The sequence below is a fragment of the Lolium perenne genome, chromosome 1, assembly GCF_019359855.2.
Source record: "Lolium perenne isolate Kyuss_39 chromosome 1, Kyuss_2.0, whole genome shotgun sequence".
Taxonomy (NCBI): domain Eukaryota; kingdom Viridiplantae; phylum Streptophyta; class Magnoliopsida; order Poales; family Poaceae; genus Lolium; species Lolium perenne.
In genome coordinates this window covers 261,732,547-261,751,679 of record NC_067244.2, presented here as the reverse complement: position 1 = coordinate 261,751,679, position 19,133 = coordinate 261,732,547, and the positions used below count along the sequence as shown (strand labels likewise).

At 43.6% G+C, this 19,133-nt stretch overlaps 1 protein-coding gene across 1 annotated transcript; it reads right to left on the bottom strand.

The window, feature by feature from the left end:
• Nucleotides 1–12,103: 12,103 nt before the first annotated feature.
• LOC127327774 (uncharacterized) lies at nucleotides 12,104–16,476 on the bottom strand. The gene is made up of 3 exons (XM_051354563.2): nucleotides 16,222–16,476; nucleotides 13,030–15,127; nucleotides 12,104–12,404 (listed from the first exon to the last, which is right to left on the bottom strand). Exon 2 carries the CDS (start codon nucleotides 15,050–15,052, stop codon nucleotides 13,046–13,048), a length of 2,007 nt encoding a protein of 668 aa, XP_051210523.1. The 5' UTR covers nucleotides 15,053–15,127; nucleotides 16,222–16,476; the 3' UTR covers nucleotides 12,104–12,404; nucleotides 13,030–13,045.
• Between the last annotated feature and the right edge of the window lie 2,657 nt (nucleotides 16,477–19,133).

Sequence of the window (19,133 nt, the reverse complement as noted above, 5' to 3'; positions counted from 1 at the left end):
GATCTACGTACGTAGCTATCCAATAAAAGTCGACATGCTCGATCTGGTTCCGCCCGAATACCATAGGTTAAATCAATCAACACTTTTCCTAAGTCAGAACAACGTGTACGGTGGAGCGGTGCAGCCCTAGGTCGCGGAGTGACTTGGACGAACCGGCGCGTACCTCGTCGGACGCCCCGCCGGCGAGCCTCACGAGCCGGAACGCCCGCCCCCGCGCGCCTGCGAACAGCACCGAGCGGCAATACCGGTACAGCGTAGCCGTCCGGCGTCCGGCGCCGAAGCTCCTGCAGCGGACGCGGCCGTCCGGGAACCGCACGCGCAGGACGCACGCTTCCTCGCCCTTGGCCGGCTCGCCATCGTCGTCTTCCTCGGCGCCGTCGGTCGACGCCGTCGTCGTCTCTTGGTTGTCGTGGGACAGGTCGGGGACGGGCTTCAGGGCGGCGTGGTTGTCGTTTCCAGGCATGGCGAGGGAGGCCGCGAAGGCGGCGATGAGATCCTCCATCTGGACCGGCTGCGCCGCAGGAGGCGGGTCGGGAACGGGAAGGTTGTTGTTGTTGTTGTTGTTGCCGGACATGGTGACGGAGGAGGCGAAGGCGGCGACGAGCTGCTCCATCTCCATGCTGGTTTCCATGTAGTATCGTATGGATCCTGGCCTCGATTGCTTTCCGTATTTCTCTGGTGGTACTACGAGCACGTATATATGTATAGGCAGCTAGAACACCGATTCCGGGTAGACTCGGACGTAGACACGGACAGCGCACGGTGCTCGGTGAGACCTACTCGAACAGGAACTACACATGAACACGTGATCAGTTAGTCTATGCAGACCGTCAATGTTGTATCCAGACACTAATTGCTGTATATGCGCCATGTACTGAAAAATAACTAATAACTACCATGGACACTAACGGCTAATCTAGAAAGAGGGGCGCTCAAGCAATTTCCATGAGACAATTTATAGGCACGAGGCAGGATCCTCCACTCCACACTGATAAGAGTGATAGGAACTCTCGACAAACAACGGGGCCCAGCAAGCAAAACTATACTCAAATGGAGAAAAGATGGCTCCTCTGTCCATCTGGGACTAGTGTGGAAAAATAAGTCCGATCATCTTAGACCTTTTTTTTTCTTTTTTCTTTTCTTTCTACTCTTAACTTGTAGACATTATGGTTTCTTTAATGGAAATTGGGGGGAAACCCCTTTGCTCAAAAAAAAAATACTCAAATGGAGATATATAGAAGATAACATATGATAACTGCATGGCATTACAGACTAATATACATGGTTCGACAATTTCACAAACATAACCACAATCATACCGATGTAACATGCATGAACACTAATAAATAAATCAGCCAAAGAAAGGCAGACTATAGTCTATATAGCCGGTAATCCATGTCGGTTGAATCTTCAAATTTTCTACATCTATATGATCGGTCATTCACTGTATACTTTCAAACAAAACAAAAAAGACTAACCAAGGCAATCCATTACCAATCATGCTATTTAGTTGATATTCTAACCATAAGCATTGAGCAATCAAAAGTTGATGGTCAAATTCAAGGGTAACTCCACATCTCGTGGATGGTTGACTATCTATGTTTCAACATGTCGATGATATGGTTCTATTTATGGAGCATGACCTTGAGAAATCAAGAAATTTTAAGTTGATTTTAGCAGTTTTCAAGAAAAGATTTCAGAATTAACTTTCATAAAAGTGAATTATTTTGCTTCGATGAGTCACAAGACGAGGCCACCCAATATGCAAGCCCTTCTGTATGTGGGCTTGGTTAGTTTGCTGACTTATTTAGGCATCCTGATTCACTATTTAGATTCACTATCGAAGGCTTACAAACATTGAATGGAAGTATGTCAATGAAAAACTTCAAAATCATTGAAGTAGCTCGAAAAGGCAAGTTGTTATCTTTTGGTGGATAGTTTATTCTCATTAATTCAGTACTCGGTAGGATGATTTTGTATGTGATTTCCTTCTTCTAGTTGCGTAAAGGAGTGTTAAAGACTAGATTATTTCTGATCAAAATTCTTTTGGCAAGAAGATAGTGAAAAAAAAATATCTTCTCGCTAAATGGAATGTTGTTTGCCGTCCAACAGATCATGGAGAAGTTGTTATTCATGACTTTGAGATCAAACTGAGTCTCTTCGGAAAATGGTTATTCAACCTTCCTTCCAAAGATGGGATATGGCGAACAATCCTAAAGAGAAAGTAGGTCGGCATAAGGGCTTGGTTTTAGCTTTTTTGGAAACCTGGAGACTCGCACTTCTCGATTGGCCTTATGGCAACAAAATATTCTTCTTTCCATATTTGTCTTTATCCATCAACGATGGATCTTTGATAAGATTCTAGGAAGATAAGTGGCTTCGCAATGCCACTCTTCGAGAACGATATCCTACTATGTACAATATTATGTGTCACAAATCAGATACATTAGCAAAGTTGATGGAAACTTCACCTCTGAATGTGGCGTTCAAATATGATCTGTTTGGTCCAAGGATAGCATCCTTGAATGCTCTGCTTTAGCGTCTAGCTATGGTCATGTTGACGTAGAGGACTAATGAATTTTGCTGGAATCACATGAGAGGGGAACATTTTCTATGGACTTCATGTACAGTGATTTCATCCATACTCGCTTGATAATCTAAAAATATCTGGAAAATAAAGATACCGCTATAGATTAAGGATTTTGTGTGGTATCTACGTTAAGGGGGAGATATTTCTTACTAAAGACAACTTTGCAAAATGTAATTAGCATGAAATGTGTGTCTTTTGTTATCAGGACAAGACTTTCAAACACTTATTCTTCCAAGCATGCTTTGTTAGATCTATATGATCAGTCATCCAAATAGGTTGTACCTTATACCCATGTGTGACTAATACATTTGACAACTGGCTAAATGAAGTGGATAATAGTACGAACTTATTTGGGTGGAAAGACATTGTTATTATTTGGTCGCTATGGCTATGTAGAAATGACAAGATTTTTATCAATAAAAATTGTTCTCTCTTGAAGGTTATCTATCGGTGCACTGTTTTGCTCTGTCCATGATCGTCTCTATTGCGCGATATATTTATGAAAGTGTCTACTCGGTTGGAGGATATGGAAACATGGATCGCAACGGATCGGATCTCCATGTTCATATAGATTCTAAGATGATCATTTGTTTTACCTTTTGTTTCATTTGATGTTGGATGATTGTGCACTTATATGCATCTTAGTTATATAGAGAACGGGTATATGAACCTTTTAAGTAATAATAAAGCATCTGAGATATAAAAAAAAGAATTATTGCTAATATGTTTGGTAACCAGCTAAAAGATGTGGATTATAGATTGAAACTACTTACTAGAGTGAAAGCTTTGCCATTGTTTAGTGGCTCTGGCTACCTAGAAAGGAAGGAGAAGGTTCGATAAAAACCCGTCCTCCCCAGGAAAAAAGGGTGTTGCATTTTGGAACTTGAATATATAGAATAGCACACACACACTATGGCGACTCAACGCTCTCCACCTCCACCTACAACCTAACACCCTCCACTCCGGCGATCTTCCTCCACCTTAATCTCCTTCACATTCCAATCCGATCATTGTCTCTGGCGCATCGTCCTCCACATTCCACACCCTTTTTCACTCCATTTCCCTTCCGAATGGCTTCCCCAGATGGGCTATGTGAAGTGACGTACTCCATGTCGCGGGATCAAGATCGGCGATGTAACATGAGGTATGACGGCAAGATCCAATTATGGGTGGCACGTGATTGGATCTCTCTTCTCAATGCCAAAGGTGAGGTGATTGGTGATCGACGTCATGACAAGGCGGATCTCTCTTCTGGATCGATCTTAAGGTTTCCTTCTCACACGGTGCATGTTGGTGCATGTGTGCTCTCACCTGAGGTATGTTCACCTGGACCGCAGCCCTCCTTTAATGCATCTAGTCTATCGGTTCATACGGCTTTCGAGATGGGATTGGATTTCTCTGTGGGAGATCTGTTCAAAGCCCAAGTTAAGAGAAGGTTTTGATCTACTGTGCATCCTCTGGAAAAGGCAAATCATTTTCTTATGACTGTTTCTTTTGGTCGTGCAAAGTTTAAGTTGGACAGAGTCTCTGTCGGCCTTGCATTAGAATCATGTCTGGGAGGTTTATGTGATGATATGTTGTTGATCCAATTGGATGACAGAGTGTTCAGGTTCTCAGTGGCATCTCGGCATGTGGGGTTTATGATTTATGCTATGAAATATTTTACATGTGCTTCTTTCAAATGTTTCTTTCATTTATGGGGAAATGGAGGTCCACTCTGGAAATCTGAATTTCGATCTTGGCGGAAAGAATGTAATGAGGAATGGATTATTGTGAGTCCTAACAAGAAAAGGACTGATCATGCAATGAGCTTGCTCCAGAAAAAACCTATTCGTTCGGCTCTGAAATATCCTGCTACTGTTGCCTCGGTTAAAAGAAAGTTGTCTTTCGCCACTTTTATGCAATATCCTTTATGTCAGGGCTATGAGTTTGAGGCAACAGATGATCTGATTAAGGATGCTATTCAAGCAGGATATGATTGCCCTCAAATTAGGAGACGGGCAGGGGTTATTCTTCTTTCACCTTCAATTTTAAGGTCAGATCATCATATTCAGTTTGGAACTGCTGGCAGCAATCTAACAGATCAAATGCAGAGTGAACCAGCTCTCAAGGCGCCATCTGAAACTCCTCAGGCGTCTAGGGCAACTGCTGATACGGTAGATGGGCCTTTGGGCCGAATGAAGATGATCCTTTTGGTATTAATGATCTTGTTGATGACATGGCTTACCGAGTTTGGAAATGTGGTCGTTGTCTTTCAATGAGACACGAAACAGCTGCTTGTTCCAATGAGATTCGTTGCCGTTCCTGCTTCCGTTATGGACATGTGCGGAAAGACTGTTTTTTGGCAAAGAATAAACAAGTTTGGAAACCTAAAAACGGACGGGTAGGTGCAAGCATTAATGAGAACCCCCTGGAGACCCTTGATGCTACGGCTCCCGAGACAAATATTCCCTCTGCCTCTACTACAGATATCCCTACTCCTTCGCCACCTGTGCCTCCACCACAGATTGAAACCGCCGCAATGGCGAACTTTGTTGTAGATCCAGCAAGATGGGTACCTTTGGGGATGCAGATCATCGATGGAGGGCCGAACAGGCTGCCTCAAACCTTCTACAACCCATCGGTGATGGCTCCTCGCCGCAACGACAACATCATTACGGAAATCATGATGCCGCCACAACCAGAGGAGCAAGAAGATGCTTGGAGAGAGCAGGTTCGTCTATTTATAGTTCAGCACCTCCAGAGAGCAGTAGATGATGTGCAGTCCTGTCTGTTTGGTCTGGGTTTTTATCATCTGCGAAGTGCGGCTGCTACTGTTGCTCTTGTGAACCATGGTCCATATGAACTGCAGCCAGATGTCTTTGTTCGTTTCGTGAACCACAATGATAGACAGAATCATAGGGCGTTTCTAGGTTTCAGGCAGGGCTGGATTATGATTCTGTCACTTCCTCTTGATTTTTGCAATGATTATGACATTGCAAATGCAGTCTCTGCTTTTGGCAAGTTTCATCACTGGCATTAGGAAGATGGAGTTTTAGAGAGAACTATGGTGTTTGTTTCCTTTAATTCAACTGCACAAGTGCCACGAGATATAGTTTTTGGCAATTATGGTAACCTTGGTGCAGTGAAGGAATCCTGGACTGCCCCTTGTTATATTCTGACTGCTGATTTTGCTGACATTGTTCCACCAGATGAGGATCAGATGCCTTTGGATGGGAATCCACATCCACTCCCAGGAAATATGTTTATGGACAATAATAATTTTGTTCTGCCTCAGTACCCAGAAATCGGATGGAATTTCCCTGAACCTCACTTACAGCAGCATCAGCAACACCAGCAACTAGGACATGTAGAGGAAGCTGGGCAGCCAGTACAACATGAGGAGCCTGTGATCCAACCTGATCTTGTTGTTGAGGAAGAAGAAGTTGTGGAAGAGGATGTTGACAGTTCAATTGTCAATGCATCTGCTGATTCAGATAATGTTGCAGATATTGGAGAGAATGAAGTACAGCAGAATGTTGTTATCAATTCTGCTCTTATGTGCTTTCAGGAACCTCTGTTTCATAAGCATGGCATAGGGATGGAGCTGATACATTCTTTCCTAGGTAATGATGCAAATATGGTTGGTCCTAGTCTACCACCTCTGATGCAATGCCAAAGATTGTTGCAGAAGGCTTTACCTGCTGTTGCACCTTTTGTTGCACTTGCACCTTCTGTGTTGCATGCCTCTTTTAAGTTTGTGTTACTATCTAAAAGGACCTGGTCTGAAGCTTTTCAGCAGTATTCTGTTTTCTCTCCCACAGTAGGGAACAGGGCAACTTTTATTGTTTATTTGCAAGGAAAGAGAAGGGTTGCCAAGCCAGTGGCAAGAATGTTGACCTTTGGAGAGGAACATGATGTTATCCCAGCTGTTTTCTCTGCCTCCTCACCAGATAGTGGGAAGAAAGTTGTCAGGAAAAAAGAGCTCAAAAGGCAACAGTACCTCTGGTAGATACTTCGGTCAGGCGCAGCACTAGAAGCTTTGCTAAAAAGGATGGTCATAGGCATGTGGCCCTGATTGATAAAAGAGCACCTGTTAGCAAGAAAAGGAAAGTACAGAGGAGACTCACTCAGAAGGACTGCTGTGAAGCTACTCCAAAATCTGCTAATGTTGGAAAGGGCAGTAGTAGGAATGGAAGTCCTGGACAGGAAAAAGATGAATCAGCTCATTGTACTCTGCCACCTACACCTATTCCTTTGCTGCAGCATATTGGATTATCTCTGGGAATTGAACCAAAGGAATTGACCAAGGAGAAGCTTATGGCTGCTCCAGATAAGGATTCTGATTCACAGAGCTCTGCAGATGTTTAGACAGCACAATACTTTGAGGGGTGAAGGGGGGTACTGGTCTTGGTTTGGGATATTTGGCTCTACTTTATATACTTTTGCTGTCAATTATTGTAATAACAGTAATGTCTCTAGCTACTTGATATTTGGTGTAGCTCTGTGCTGCTTTTGTCAGTTTTGTGCTATCCTCATAGCCTTGCCTAGTTGCTGGCTATTGCTATTATATTCTGTTAAGTGTAATGGATAGTATCACGACTAGAAAATGGTGTGTGCTTGATCTTAATGTAAGGGGTCTTCATTCAGAGGGGAGACAACTAAGTGTGAGACAGAAAATTGATGAAAGCCAATGCTCAATAGTTTGCTTACAGGAAACAAAAATGGAATATTTTGATCATAGAATCATCAGGGTTTTTGTCCAAAACGTTTTGATAATTTTGTATACTCACCCTCGGTTGGAGCTTCTGGTGTCATTATTGTTTTGTGGAACTCTGCAATTTTCTCTGGCATATTGGTGGAGTTGCAGCGTTTCTCTATAGTTATCAATTTCACATCTACACATAATTCTGAAAATTGGACGCTTGTATCAGTTTATGGGTCCTGCAAGGGTGAGGAGAGGGACAACTTTATTAATTGGTTATATAAATTGACAATTCCACCAGATACTCTTTGGCTTTTGCTTGGTGATTTCAACTTTATTAGATCTAGTGAAAACAGAAATAAGCCAGGAGGAGATGTAAATGATATGTTCATTTTCAATGATATAATTGGTCATTTAGGACTGGTAGAATTACCTATAAAGGGAAGAATGTATACATGGTCAAATATGCAGCAACGACAACTTCTTGAGCAGTTGGATCGGTTCTTTACAAATCCCACTTGGACTACTTAATTTCCAAATACATTGGTGTTCCCCATGGCAAATTCTTCCTCTGATCATGTACCATGTGTGGTCACTATTGATACTGTTATTCCCAAAGCTAAAATCTTCAGATTTGAGAATTACTGGGTGGATCACCCCACCTTCTTGAAATGTGTACATGATTCATGGGCAAAGCCTTCACATAAAACAAATGCAGTTGTTGTTTTGTCTCATAAATTGAAAACTCTCAGGTATGACTTGAAGAAGTGGCAGACTAGTCTCTCCACTATAAAGTTGCTAATTGAGAACTGTAATAAAGCAATTCTGATTTTGGACAATATGGAGGAGAAGAGGCCTCTCTCTACTACTGAATTCAATTTCAGGAAAATAGTTAAGCTTCACCTTGAAACATTGCTGAAAGCACAGTGTAAATATTGGAGGAATAGATGTTCCATCAGATGGATAAAGGTAGGGGAAGATAATACAAAGTTCTTCCATGCCATGGCAAGCCAAAGGTACAGGAGGAATACTATTTCTGGTCTGAAAAATGAGAGTGGTGAAATTGTTTCAGACCATCAGCAAATGGCAGGAATTGTTCATACAAGGTTCAAAGAAAGAATGGGTCAATCAAAAGGTATAAATATGATTTTTGATCTATCTGATTTGCTTACAGTTGTTCCTGGGCTCTCTGATCTGACAAAGCCTTTTAGTAAGGAAGAAATGGACTTGGTAATTAAATACATGCCAGCTGATGAGGCACCAGGGCCTGATGGCTTCAATGGATTGTTTCTTAAGAAGTGTTGGCATATTATTGCTGAGGAGTTTTACAAGGTGGCTAATGAGTTTCATGTTGGGATAATTTCCTTGGAAAGCCTGAATTCTTCTTTCATAACCCTGGTGCCAAAGACACATGCCCCTGAGACCATCAATGATTATAGACCAATTTCTCTGACAAATGTTTGTTTAAAGTTTCTCACTAAGATGGCAGCCAACAGACTGCAGGGAAGAATTCTGGAGTGCATTCACAAAAATCAATATGGTTTCATTAAATCAAGAACAATACAGGACTGTCTTGCTTGGTCTTTGGAATATTTGTATCAATGTCATGTCTCCAAGAAGCCCATAATTATTCTGAAACTTGACTTTGAAAAAGCTTTTGATTCCTTGGAGCATGAGGCTCTGTTCCTGATCCTGAAGCACAAAGGTTTTTCTGATCAATGGATTAGATGGGTGAAAGATTTTCTAGCCTCTCGAGTGTCCTCAGTACTACTTAATGTATTTCCTGGTAAACAATTCTATTGTAAGAGGGGAGTAAGGCAGGGTGATCCCCTATCGCCACTACTTTATGTACTTGGTGGGGATGTGCTTCAGTCTGCAGTTAATAGGTTATTAAGAGATGGTGATATACATCTCCCCATACCCAATCCTGATTCAGATTTTCCTATTATTCAGTATGAAGACGACACACTCCTAATTATGCAGGCTGATATGGCTCAGGTGCTGGCATTAAAGGAGGTTCTCAAGGTGTTTTCGGAATCAACTGGTCTACAGATAAATTATCATAAATCTTCCATGATAGGGATAAATGTTTCAGATAATATTAGGGCTCTGCTGGCTGCTGGTTTTGGTTGTCAAATTGGTACACTGCCCTTTACCTATTTGGGTCTATTTGTGGGCACTTCTCGGCCTTCTATACAAGATCTCTCTCCCATTGTGCATAGGATGGAAAGGAGGCTCACGTCTACTTCATGTTTTCTGACACAAGGAGGTAGACTGCAACTCATTAATTCAGCTATCTCTTCCATCCCTTTGCATATGCTATGTACAGTTCATATTCCACCAGCTATAATTAAACAGCTTAATAGAATTATTAGGCAGATAATGTGGATACTCCTAAGCAATCTCTAGCTGCCTGGGACATGATTTGCAAGCCAAAGTTGAAGGGAGGGTTGGGAATAGTAGATTTTCAGAAGAAGAATGATGCCTTGTTACTGAAATTTTTGCACAAATTTTATAATTCTGAGAAGGACATTCCTTGGGTCAAATTAATTTGGAATTCTTACTATGAGCTGGATGTCCCTCATGCTGCTAAACTCTGTGGATCATATTGGTGTAGGGATGTGGCAGCTCTAATGGATAAGTATAGGTCAGTAGCAAAACCAGAAGCCAAGAGTGGTGAAACAGTGTTGTTCTGGACAGATGCATGGAATTTTGATGAATCTGCAAATTCTCTTAGTGAGAGGTTCCCCAGGCTTTTTTTCCTTTGCTAAGGATGACAAAATTTCAGTAAGAGATATGGTGCTACTGCTTGATAGATCAGAGGAATTTCATAGACCTCTCGGCACAAGCTTATGAGGAATTATGTTTCATACAAGATAAGTTGGATCAGTTACAGCTGACCCCTGTTGGGCATGATGAATGGAAGTGTGCTAAGGGTGCATATAAGGAACATCATTATTATCTTTCTCTATATGATTACATTCAGGTGGATCCACAGTACTCTTGGATTTGGAAGAGTAAATGCACTATGAAGTTTAAAATGTTTGCCTGGTTATTGCTCTCTGACAGGCTGAATACTAAAGACATGATTCAAAGGAGGCATTGGAATGTGACAGATAATTATAATTGTGTCTTGTGTGCTGGACATATTCATGAAGATAGAGATCATCTTTTCTTCAATTGCAATTTCAGTGTTAGAGTGTGGAACTATTTGCAAATTACTTGGGGGCACTATGGCACCATGGTACAGACAGCTGAGATGGCAAGGAGGAGTTTTAGACACTCTTTTTTCACTGAGGTGGTTACCATAGCCTGCTGGCATATTTGGAAAGTGAGGAATGCTTATATTTTTGATCATGTCTGGCCAAGGTTTACAACATGGCGTGCTCAGTTCATTCATGATATATCTCTTCATGCACACAGATTTAAGAAGGATCAAAAAGACAAATTGTTGACTTGGGTGTCATCTCTTGTATAGTGTCTGGTTATATACCTTGTATAGCCTGAGAGGTGGTGGCCTTTTTTTGTTTTCTTTAGTTTAGTTTTTGTCTTTTTGTTTTCGTTTTGGACTATGTTTTTTGTTCTTTAAGTTATAATAAAAGGTGGGGAGCTTTTGCCATACAGTATAAGGTTTCAAAAAAAAAAAAACCCGCCCAAGCTCTGGGCTATAGACATGCGATGCCTAACGAGTGCAAGGGCATACTAAACGAGGACTCAAGACGGGAGCAAAACGTCCACCCATTAAGAATGAAACGGCCCGTTAAGATTCCATTGGGCTACTCTGGAGCTAGCTGTCATTTAGGCAGCTCAATTACGCTGCATAGAACCATGCAAGAACAATAGGGGGCTTCCTTCCCCTTCTCTGTTTCCCCGGAAAAGCGAAGAGGGAGGCGACACTTTTTCCACCATCGACGGCCGGCGAGTCCGGGGGCTCTCCTCTCATCCGTCCGCCGCTCCGGCGACGGGAGGACGGGGGAGCCCCTCGGCTTCGCTTCAGGCATGTATATAGGAGTAGGATTAGTTTCCCAGGGGCGTCGTCGTGGTGGTGGAGGCGGCGTCGAGGGGAAATAAGGTTGCTGCAGCTCATTCCCCACCTCGGCGGTGTTCTTCAGAGTGGCGCCGGAGAGGTTGCAGGCTAGTAGATCTCGCTGGCCCCGTGGCCTAGCGAGGTAGGGTTTCCTGGGTATGGTTGGCGAGGCGGCTGCGGCGACCATGCCGAAGGATTTTTTCCTCGTCTTCTTCGAGGGCGGCAACGGCGGCCTTGGCAGATGGATGGATGGCCTGGAGCTGGTTTCATGGCGGCCGGCGGCTCTTCTGTGCTTCCTCGACAGCGTCGACGGAAGGCACTGGAGGCGGGCTCCGTGAAGCTCGGGGGCGTCCCCCGTCCGACATGCCCCAACGGCAAGGTCCCACCGCCGGCGGGCCACTATTGAGGCTCTTAAAGCAGAGATGTTGCAATGGGGCTTCCCGGAGCTGGGCGGTTGGCATCCGCCGCTTTTCTTCTCTCAGGCGACGCTTCGGCAGCGGCGGAGGTCGGGATCGGCAGTCAACGGTGGTATGCGCAGGGCCTCTAAAGGGCTTCATTTTAATTTTTCTTTTTCCAGGGGCCTTTGTGCATTTTCTCTGGGACACCTGTCCATCTGGATCTTTCCAGGTTGGGTCCGCGTGTGTGTAGAGCAACTATGCAGTGTAGCGAGTCCAAGTTGAGCAAGAGCAACAATACAGATCGAAATTTTGGAAATTGATACTCAGCTTCGAAATCTGTATATCACAAGATATCTCAGCATTTAGTTACTTTCTAGCATAAACTTGGCAGTTTCACAAGAATATAATCAGCATAAAATTCATGACCAATAACAGGTGCATCGGTAAACAATACAGTATGCAGGAGAACATCTCAACAATATTAAGGGTTCCGTAACTCAAAAATTTCGAATCGCTCAGACGCCTCTGACATCTAAGCTTCTTCTATCTCTTCTCAGCAGCTGCCTCGATCATGAGCAGCTTTGTTGGCTTTGCTGGCTTAGTAGCCAGCAGGCCCGTCAACTCCTGGTAACTGGGGCTTGACAATCCTTGTCTCCATCCAGAGGTCAGGATGCCGTAGGTTCTCCAAAAAGCAATATGTGTGGCCTGCAACAGCACAAGGTTTAGACCAATAAGAACATAATCCACTCAGGTTAGGTGGTAAATTCTAGGTGTTGACTAATGCTGCTTAGCTACTATGGTCTATGGATGATCTAGAAGCACATTTACTTCCACAGCCACAAGGTTTCTACCCATCTACAAAGATTTGAGCAGTACAAATGCTGCTTAGCTACTATGGATGATCTAGAAGCACATTTACTTCTACAGAGTACCATAATTCTCCAACTCATGATTAGGATACAATTTAAAGATTGTGTCTAGTTATAACATGCCGAACCTGAAACATTGACAACATCTAGATGCTCAAGGACTAAGTGACATCATATTCAAACCAGTTTGCTCAAAAGCAACCCAAGTGCAGAATAAGGTTTTGCAACAAGAAAATTATCCAACAAAAGGACAGAATCATGTGATAGGAATAACAATCAAGAATAATGTTGATGATGAACATTAAAAACAAAAGATCGACAAGACATGATCAGGATCAGAACACATGAAAATTGACAGATAGGAATAATATAAATGGCATCAAAGGTCACGTAAACATATCTAGTATAGGATAATGCTGTTCAAAGACTAGCTTCTCTCAGCTACTAATAGAGTAAAGTACCTCAGATAATGCTGTTCTACTCTGCTCCTTTCTTGGTCCGGAAATTCGACCTCATCGAGTTAACCTTTTTCTTGCACTGCATCACTGTTTTACCTGGGACAGCAGCAGCGACTCGCTCCCATCTTTGGTTTGCATCCTTGGGGAAAGCCTTCAAAGCTTGAACAAGGGCCAGCACCTGAGGCTCTGACCAGGCATCTGGATCTGCTGCAGAAGGTGCCGCAGAAGATGCTGCAGAAGGAGTTGCAGAAGGTGCTTCATCAGGAACAGTATCACCACCAGTTTTCTCATTAGCTGCCTGACTGCTGCTGGCAGTAGGTTGTGCAGCTGCCTTGGATGATTCAGTTCCACCTCCCAGAGTTGACACAGCAGCTGCAGCTGGGTCGTCTCTTGTGGAGAGAGGCAATACAATGGATGGAGCTGCTTTGCGTTTCTCAAGGAATGAGTCAAAAGCTTTAGAAGAGTCTGGCTTCTGCAGAAGAACAGTTTTCGTGGCCTTCAGAATCTCTTCAACAGATCTACTAGTTCCAATAAAATCTGAAACAACCTCCCATCTCCGGGAAGTTCCCTTAGGAAACTTCTGTATCGCTTTCCTAAGCAATTCAATCTCTTCCTTTCCCCACGGCCTCTCTTTTTTCTCATAGTTGCTTAGTGCAATGACTTTTGGGGCTGTTGGTTTTGGAGTAGAACCGGCCACACCATTTGCATGAATTTTCTGTTCTTTTGAGGTATTCGAGGAGCTTTCTTCTTTGTTCAGTGCACCTCTCAGCAAGCTGGCCTTTTCTGCTGTATCCTTGTCCTCCATACTATCACACAGGTTCTTCAGCTGTTCCATATCAAGTGATGTGCATGCTGATTCAACATCATCCTCTGACAGACCAAAGTGGTTCTCTGCAACTACCGGTGCTACAAGAGCACGCAGGCGAGCTTTCTCTTTGCGTAGCAACTTCTTCTCCTTTTCCTTCAGCTTCTTTTGATTGAGAGCAGCTGCTGCAGCTATCTTCGCCTCCTCTTCTTTTCTCTTCCTTTCTTCTTCTGCAGCCCTTGCAGCTTCCTCGTCCTGCAATTTCTTGGCCTTGTATTTTGCCTCCTTCCTCCTCTGTTTCTCAGCCTTCTCCTCCTCCTTTCTCCTCTGGATTCTTGGATCCTTCCTGTAAGCATTGTCAACAAGATTCCGCACTCGAGTATACTCTACCTTTTTGGCCTTCTCTTGTATCTTTGAATTCTGCCTCTCCATCCATCTTTTATGTTCACGGGACTCAGCTTGCTCCAAGTCATACTCATCTTCATGTGGAAATTCCCTCCAACTCTTAAAGTTATACCAGAAATTGTAGAACTGATCAACATCTACTACAGGAGTAGCATCATCTCCCAGAGAAGGAATCGGCTGGGTAACAGACCATCGGCCATTTCTCATGAAAGCTGGGCCAAAAACCTTGAAGAAGTCCTGTGGGGCACAATCTGTTGGGATATCATCATCAAACTCATCAGTAGAGTCAAAAATTCTTCTCTTTGTAGGATCCATGAGGACCTCATAAGCTTCCTGAATGGCCTTGAAATGGCTCTCTATCTCATCCTTCTTTGCCTGCTTTCCTGCCTCTGTTGTCTCATGAAGAAGAAGAGCAGCCTGTTTATCTGGATGATGCTTAAGAGCCATGTCACGGTAACTCTTACGGATCTGATCTTCAGTGGCCAAGAACCGCATGTTGCCCAACCCAAGCAAGGCATAGTGATCTTGCTGTTGACTTCCAGAGCCAGACTTCTTCTTTCCTTTGCTGCTGAAGTTATCCGAGCCAGCAGAAAAATCTTGGCTCTTGTCATCTGATGACACACTACGGTCATCAGTTTCAGCCTCTTCCTTCTCGCCAAGACCACGGAGCTTCAATGCCACGGCATGGAATGAATGACCAGCAGGTTCTTTATTGCAAGCTTTGACAGGCAGGCAATTAGATGACACATACAATGGCACGCCATCTTTTATCTCCGGAGAGTACGTGATGAGAAGAAAATCGCTCTTGGAACCCATTGAACAGTGTAGTCAAGTTACAAACAGAAACTCCTCTGACCAGATGTAAGCAACTGAGCCTCAGTATTATACAACCTGCAGGAAAATCATGTATTTCTTAGATTATTAAATAAAACTATTACACTGAGAAAGAAATGAAAATTAATATGAGCAATAAACTAGATAACTGTATCCATGTGAATTCAAAGAGTAAACCATTCAACAACTAATGCATGCATAGTAGCCCTCCATTTCAGCTTACTAGGCAGTAGGCACAGTTCCAAACAAAAAAAACTCAGATCAAAACTGGCAAGTAAGTTGTCGATTGACCCCTGATTTTCCAATCTAGCAATCTGGAAGGCATTAACTCTCCCCAGGTATTCGCTCGAGTTCCTCATGACCTACTCGTTAAATGCAGTGTGAGTGTATATTAGGAAGGCCTCCGTGCGTGTGCAACGGCCAACGGATTGCATCCAGCGTAATTACTGCGCTATCCTTCCCACGCGGCGTGACAGGGGAAGCTCAGCACGCTGGGGTCAGACAAGTATTTTGCCGTCCACCAAGTTCCTTACAAGATGAAAACACAGATTCCTTTTGGAGCTTTGCGTAATAAAGGAAGCGAAAGGGAGGGAGCACACATAGGGCCACTTTGCCGGGCTGCGGGTAGGCCAGAAGCAGAGGCCGGCTGTGGTGGCAAAGCTGCCTTGCTGCTTGGCTGAGGAGCGGCCGTTTGGCAAGCTGCTGCCATCACGGAATAAAACAGCCTCGCGGGCTACTGGTTCTGTCTCTCATATGTGCACACGCCACGGGGGAATTTCTAGCGCGACGGCATGGATCCCGAACGGCCTTCCCCATCTAGGGCAATCGAGCTAGTAGCAGAACTAGTTGCGAGCTAGGAGAATCGCGGATGATAATAGTACTACCACTAGGCGAGCTCCGCCAGGGGAGCAAGCGTAACGCGCAGACAGGCAGCATGGAAGGTAAGGGAGCGGCACCCTCCCGCGGTTCGAACCCAATCGAGCCGAGACGTAGACGGCAACTAGGCAACGCGCAGAACGAACACGCGCGTATCCTCTCGCCCCCAGGAGCGGATCTACACCCCCGCGCGCGCGCGCCGTAGCAAGAAACCGTGGAGCCGCGTAGGGGGTTATTAAGCTAGGAGAATCGGCTGGAGAAGAACGAGCTCATACCTCGAACCCGGAGATCGCGGCCGGACGGACGGCGGGAAGGAGCTCGCGGGACCGATTCGTCGAGAGGGGAACGACGGCGATGGCGGCGGCGCCGCTTGGAGGGGGTTGAGGAGTCTGGCTGGCAGGAAGGGGGGAAGGGACGGCGGCGGCGGGAGGGGAAAGGAGAGATTTTTAGAGGCTGCGTTAGGGTAGTAGTAGGGTTCGCCTCTTCTGGTGGCGGCGCGGCTCCTCAGCTCTGAGCTGCCACGACGCATGCGAGCAGAGGATTCATACTGGCCGTAGGTAGGTCTTGTGGGAGTTCTGCGCCTGCACGCTTGCTCTGGGCTGGGCTGGGCTGGGCCTTCTTCTCTATCCCTTACGTTTCTCCCAGAATGTAGCCTGGTTTTCCGGTTGTTTCACCTAACCCCGGCCCACGGGCTCATCTGGACTAAACAAAAGAAAGTGAATTGGGAAATACTAGAGTGTTTTGGTTTCCAGGTTCTGTCCACCAAATCAGGCTTCCAAAACCCAATCTAACCCATAAATAAACAGTATTAAGGTTGGTTAATATTAGGTGGCAGTGCCACCTCCAGCCCACTAGAGATTTGACACTTTGGTGCGTCATAAAAGGCGGAGGGAGGCAGCGTTTCCGTCATTAGCGAGGCGCCTGTGGTGACTTCGTCAATTTCAAGACCCGCCGGATCAGTTCCTTCGACGCAGTCTCTCGAAGGTGCTCACATGGGTAGAGTGTGCTTGCGTGCGTTCATAGGGATGAGTGTGTGCGCGTATGTGTGGACGTTCATAGGCCTTAGGTTGGCAGAGTAACTGGGATGCAACCGTCCGATTGCAGAATCTGATTCGGTGGAAACGATCCAAGCTTGTTCTCGTGAACAACGTTGGTGGAGCTCCTCAGCGGCGATCTTCGCGGATTGTGCCGACATAAGTACAAGAATAGGTGTGACGTGGAGTTCAAACAGAACACATCCGCGTGCATGCGACGAAGTTCCCCTCCCTGTCGTTCTTCTCAAGACGCACCGACGGGTCAAGTCGATCCCACGATAGGCCTAGGCTCTTCCATCAGATCGGTCCGATGGTTGAATTGGCTACAGCATGCAATTTCACATGGTATCAGACCTAGAAGATCTTATGTCTAAATTCTAGCCAACATAGTATTTCAAATAAATATTTGTGGCCTTCCTTAAAAAATCAACGATAAACCTCTTAAGTCCCACACGAGATCTTAAAAAAATACCCCCATCGAGGTTTCTAGACATGAGAAAAGATGTAGAATATAATTACCTAGTCTTTTCCATCAGATCGGTCTTATAGCTAAACTGGATAGAGCATGCAAGCTAAACTGGATAGAGCATGCAATCCACGTAAGCTTTTAGTTTAGCTGGATTTTGAGCACAAATTACCTAAAATATTTCATAACTATAGATACATTTGAGACGTATCAACTGCGAGTTCACCGACCCTCGACGCCGCGGAAATCAATGTACCGCCGTCCTTCAACTCTCCGTCGCGCAAGAGACTTTGGTGTTCCACATTGTTCATGCCGATGAAGTGCCACAACTTCTCACCGATTTCTTTGCGGACAAGAATATCAGATTCTGTGGCGCATCAATCCACAATGATGTCAGTATGCTGCGTACCTACGAAATTATTGGTATTCCGTCTGCGATCAACCTCCAGCAGATCCTCCGGAACCCCGTCCCAAATAAGAAGACTCCGAGTATGTATGATTTGGCAAATCATTATATTGGGACGGGTCTCGAGCAGAACAAGAAGGTTAATAAGAAGAACAAGCCGCCGAAGACCGCAATGAATTAGAAGAGGAGGCACTGATTTTTGGATGGGATGATTTTCCCTTGAGCCATAAGCAATTGTAGTATGCCGCTCTCGACGCTCGCCTCGGCTTTGAGCTGGGAAGGAGGCATTTCCGAGAACTTGGCTACAATAGCTAGTGGGATCGCCTCGAACTTAATATTTATGAGTAGATGCATGGTGGTGTGGTGTGTGGTGTCCTGTGTGCTTTCTATGTATGAACATATGAATCGTCGCGATCAATATATTAAATCTTTCTATTATATTGTTATTTAAATTCCTCATATTTTTCTAATAAGAATGGACATATTATTTGTCCAAATGCGATTTACAGATTCAAAGATATTAACTATGCCATATTATATGAATATTGGATATATTTATTAATAATAGTAATAATAAATAAATAAATTAGTTCATATTTAAATTTGTCACATTTTTCTAATAATAATAGACATATTATTTGTGCAAATATGATTTACAGATTCAAGGATATTAACTATACCATATTATATGAATAATGGATATATTGTTTAATAATAGTAATTAAAAATTAATAAAAATAAATTAGTTTATATTTAAATTCCTCATGTTTTTCTAATAATAATGGACATATTATTTGTCCAAATGCGATTTATAGATTTAAAGATATTAACTATGCCATATTATATGAATAGTGGATATATTATTTAATAAAATAGTTTTATTACTTATTTTACTTTCATTAGTATTTATTATTATCTTATCTATTATTGTTTACTTAAATAAAAAATTGTTTTATTTTCAAAAAATACAGATAAGTGACACAATGATATAAGAGTTAATAAGATTCATATGGTAGTATTGACAGCAAGGTACAATCAGCTTCGCGCGAACATAGCAGGAAGGAACACCGAAGTTAAGCGTGCTGAGGGTGGAGTAGTGTGAAGATACCGAAAAGTGTGACCAAGACTTAAATTTGACTAAAGATTAAGTGTAATTAGTGTTAAAAATTATCCAAGTGACACTAACGAGTCAAACATTTTGAAAAAATAAATATGACAAAAAATAGATTCGAAAAGAAAAGACAAAATAAATTGAAAAACACTAAACCCTACCCTATAGTA